Source organism: Elephantulus edwardii, unplaced genomic scaffold (genome assembly GCF_000299155.1).
Source record: "Elephantulus edwardii isolate Elephantulus edwardi_28Jun2011 unplaced genomic scaffold, EleEdw1.0 scaffold00047, whole genome shotgun sequence".
Classification (NCBI taxonomy): Eukaryota; Metazoa; Chordata; class Mammalia; order Macroscelidea; family Macroscelididae; genus Elephantulus; species Elephantulus edwardii.
In genome coordinates, this window is record NW_006399797.1 from 19,028,076 (window position 1) to 19,032,964 (window position 4,889).

The 4,889-nt window shown below is 37.1% G+C and overlaps 1 protein-coding gene across 1 annotated transcript in view; it reads right to left on the reverse strand.

Annotated features, from left to right (window-relative positions):
• Positions 1-1,710: 1,710 nt before the first annotated feature.
• The window catches only part of TSPAN8 (tetraspanin 8), a 67,746-nt gene continuing 64,567 nt past the window's right edge, over positions 1,711-4,889 (reverse strand). The window contains exon 8 of the mRNA XM_006886113.1: positions 1,711-1,824. Coding sequence (XP_006886175.1) covers positions 1,711-1,824 — 114 coding nt within the window. The remainder of the gene's footprint in view (positions 1,825-4,889) is intronic.

A 4,889-nucleotide genomic window follows, 5' to 3' on the forward strand; every position in this document is an offset into this window, starting at 1 on the left:
CCAAAACTAAAATTTCAATGAACAATCATGTGCAAAATATTGGTGTTCAAAAACAGTAACTCAAGATGTGAATTTACACTTTTGTCTGATGGTTGAGAACTTAAATATCTTCTACTAAAATGTCTCATTGGCTGGTGAGATTAAGTGACTGTAAATTAACCAATTTACAAAGCCAGCATGTGGCCAGAGTCTGGTGTAGGAACACTCCTGATTTCTATTTAGTATGATTCGTGTTGACCCAATGAACAACACAGCTGATACTTGTGCCTTACTTATCATCTCTGACATGCTTGAGCCCATTGCAGCAGTCATTGTATCAATCCAACTCATTGAGGATTTTTCTTTTTTTCTCTGAATTTTCTAATCATGATGACCCCTTCCAGGGAATATCTTCTCTTTTGGGCAACATGCCCAAAGTATGTGAGATGACACTTCACCATCCTTATCTCCAAAGAGCACTCTAGCTTCATGCTTTGCAAAATAAATGTTTCCAAGAACATTTCTGTTCTTTTGACATCCCATGGGATATTTTGTAATCTTCTTTAACACTACAACATAAAAGCATTGATTCTTCTCCTGTCATCTCAGTCCTCAGAGGCAGTTGTTGTCGTTATGTGCTGTCAAGTCGACCACAACTCATAGCAACCTATGCACAATAACTCTAAACCCCGCTCTATCCAACATGATATGGCATAGGAACATCAGTGTTAACTCACATGGAATGATAATTTCTATGCTTACTACTTGAATGATTTAAGTTAGTTAAGGACTGCAAACTTCAGTATGGATTGAGGCTCAATGTCAAGAAGACAAAGATTCTCACCACTGGACCAATTGATAGCATCAGGATGGATGGCGAAGAGATTGAGATTGTTCACAGATTCAGTTTGCTTGGCTCCACGGTCAACACTCTTGGCACCAGCAGTCAGGAAATAAAAAAACGTATCACGATAGGAAAGTCTGCTGTTAGGGACCTCTCTAAAGTACACAAGAACAATGGTGTCTCTCAGGAGACTATGGTGCGCCTGATACAGGCCATAGTCTTTGCAATCACTTGTTATGCATCAGAGAGCTGGACAATTACTAGGGAGGATAGAAGGAGAGTTGATGCCTTTCAGCTGTGGTGCTGGAGAAGAGTATTGAATGTACCATGGACTGCCAAGAAAACAAATAGATTCATCCTGGGGAGGCTTAAACCAGGCTACTCCTTGGAGGCAAGGATTCTGGGGCTTCGTCTGACATACTTTGGACATGCTATAAGGAGAGACAGATCCTTGGAGAGAGACATCATGCTTGGTAAGGTGGGGGACAGCGCAGGAGGGGAAGACCCTCTATGAGGTGGATTGATTCAGTGACTGGGGTAATCAGGATGGGTGTGTGAGAGGCAGTGTGATTGGCACAGGATAGAGCAGAGTTTAGGGCTGTTGTACATAGGGTCGTTATGAGTCGCAAACGACTCGACGGCACATAACAACAATTCACTTTAATTTCATTAACATCAATAATGTGCCAAATAATATATAGGTATTAGGGATATCGAGACAAATAAGAGATTAAGTGTCTTCCTTAAAAGAATTACAGTATGCTGTGAGAAGTAAACACAAACAGAAATCACATAAACAGAGATCATTGCAAAAAAAAAAGCACAAAAAACAACAACATGACAAGTTTATTTGTAGTAAGAATACAAGGAAGCAGAGTGGAGTGTGATTAACACCCAGGACTTGGAAGGGAACTGCCGAAGTCTGAAATCCAGTTCAGTTTGAGAGTCAACTGAGTAACTCTGGGCAGGTTACCTAACTTCCCAAGCTTCCTTTTTATCACCTATAAAATGACAATTACACATGATGTCTAGTTCATAAAATTGTGGTGAAAAGAAGAGACTTAAGAGGTAACATTTCTGGTCCAGTTCCTGCTGGAAAGAAGGCATATGCTCAGGGAAGGCTAGCTTTCCTTATTATTAATAGGGGATCACAGAATAGAGGTATCTAATCCAGGCTCAAGGCTACACCAAGTTTCCTACTCTTGGTAGTCATTTTGATCTACTTGATAGTAATTGTTTCACTTACTCTGCCTCCTTTTGAGAAAAAGAACTTAAGAACCTATTATTGATTTTTAGTATTACTATAAACTAGCAAAACCACTTCAGAAAATTGCTCCACAGAATTTATAATGTTTATAAAATTGCTCCATAGAATTTATAAAATTAAACATATGCATGCCCTATGACAAAGCAACTCCACTCCTGAATTTCTACTCAGATCTGAGCATGAACATGCACAAAAGACATCCACAAGAATGTTCACTGTAATTTTATTCATAATGTATAGTAAGCATAAACAGTCCAAATATTCATCAATAGAAGGATGGGGAAATCCTGTGTAATACATTCACATACAATGGACTATTAAACAAAAGGGAGGATAAATTACAGCTGCATGCAGCAATAAATCTCAAGGTCAAAGTGTTATGGAAAGAGTAAATGCTTTATTATTTCATTTATAAAGAGTTCAATAATATGGAACATGAACCTAAGTGAAAGAAGGCAATGGTGTGCTGATACATGTTAGCAATCAGCTTTTAAAAATATCATTAAATCTTAGTTTTAAGACAAGAACCCTGGTGTTACAGCATTTACCAATTTTCATTGTGTAAATAATCCCCTTATGGTGGATTTCAAACTACCAAGTAATGTCTCTGAACATCACGTGGATGTACGCCCCGCCAAGCCAGTGTAAGGCAATTCCAATATATCACTGGGAAAGGGTTTAAAAGAACCATCTGGGGAGCCAGTCTATATAAATGTAGACATTTTTATAGTTAGTAGAGCTCTGTTGGTGTAGTAAGAAGTTGAGTTGCTGGCCCAAAGCTATACCTCTTTAGCAGTTTGGATCCACTAGCAGCTCCACAGCAAAAATATGGGTAATCTTCTCCCATGCAACTTACAGCCTCAGAAACTCAGGAGGAGTCAGTTACGAGTTGGTTCTGATTCCATAGCAATACATTTTGAGTATACAGTTAAGATTTGTTCATTCTATGTCTATTATAATTCAATACAAAGTAAAGCTCAAAAATAGGTGTGAAAACAGCAAAGATAAAACTTAACAAATTCAATTCATTATAGTTGATTTCTTTTTTTCCTAATATCTGTCTTATCGTATCATATTAAAATCAAGTTTAATTTCTGAAGGATTAAGAAAAGTACTAGAAATCCAATGGGTGGGAGGAAGACACTCTGATTTTGTGTCAATAATAAATATGGGGCAAAAAGGAGACACCATTTAGAGATTTGGTGGCATGGTGAGTTACATGCTGTGATGCTAACCAAAAGGTCAACAGTTCAGAACCCCTAGAATCTCCGTGAAAAAGAAAACATGAGCAATCTTTTTTCATAAAGATACACAGCTATCCTGATGACAATGGGTTTAGGGATTTTTTTGGGGGGATATGGTGGCATGTAATAAAGACCATGTGCTTCTTTAGCTGAGTGGCTCTTAGTTATTTCACTTCAGACTTAATATTATCATCAATGATTGATACACACAGAGAAGAATTTAGTTTATTAAAAAAATAAAAATATCTCAGGCTGACTGCCTTTGCTAACTATAATAACCATGTCATTTAGAGATGAAGACTATTCCACTGGGTGGTCTTAGATAAATATTTTAAGCATAATGCTACTTGAACACAATGATTAAACATGAAAGAATATCATGTACACAATACCATTTTATTTTTACTGAATATACATATGATTTCATACAAGTTTTACAAATATCTCCAATCTTAAGTGCGTTTAAAATATCTGAAGGATATCTATGGTCTGGCTAAACGAGACACATATGAACACATAACTGTTACTGATGCATACAGCATTCATGTATTTAAAGCAATAAAGCCAAGGTAAGATTTTAAAGAAGCTTTCCTGGCCATATCTTGAGACATCCACAGGATCATTTTCCTCCAATCTGGTAAATCAGGACCATGGAAAATATCATACCAAATATCTATGAAACGAAACAACAGAATTAACAAGAAAATGAAATGAAATGCCACAGAAGTTATAAATAAACAGAAAGAATATACTAAAAGAAAATATATTGTCACTGCTCTTATTTATTTAAATAATCTTTCTTATGATAAATCGGAGAACTTTGATGGCCTAGCAGAGAATAGATACACTGCAACTCAAAGTCCCTGGTTCAAATCCATTAGATGCTCCATGGGAGAAAGATGGAAAATCTCCTCCCATGCAGATTATTATCTCTGAAAACCTGCTGGAAGGTCAGATATGTGTTAGTTTCAACTCAGTGGTACATAACAACAACTAATGAAACAAATGTGAGAACTCTGGTAGCTTATAGCAAGTTGTGCTGCTAACACAAAGGCCATCTGCTGAATACACCATCATTTGGATAGGCAACCTACTCTGGTTGTAAATTACAGCCTCAGAAACCCAATGGAGAGTTGCTATGAGTTTGAACTGACTGGATAGCTGTGGGTTTGAATTTTGTTTTGTTTTATATTTAGTGGAACAAATGAATATTACATGTGCTGAATTGTAATAGATTTTTCTTCAGGGTTTCAACTGGTTAATCAGATTCTATCTGGTCCAAATTGAATATACAGTAGCAGCTGCCATTAGAGCTGCTGCTTCTTGTTGTTGTGTACTACTGAGTTGTATCTACTCCACAGCTGACTCCCCAGCAGGTTTTTGAAGGCAGGAAAGTGCATGGGAAGAGATTGCCCAACTATCTCCCACCACTAGAGCACTTCCTTTTTTTTTTTAAATTTAGTTTGTTTATTTTTCATTTCAATGAACATCTACAGAGATTTTGGAATTCCATTCATTCATTGTTGCACCCTTCTCCCCGCACAAACCCCTCTCC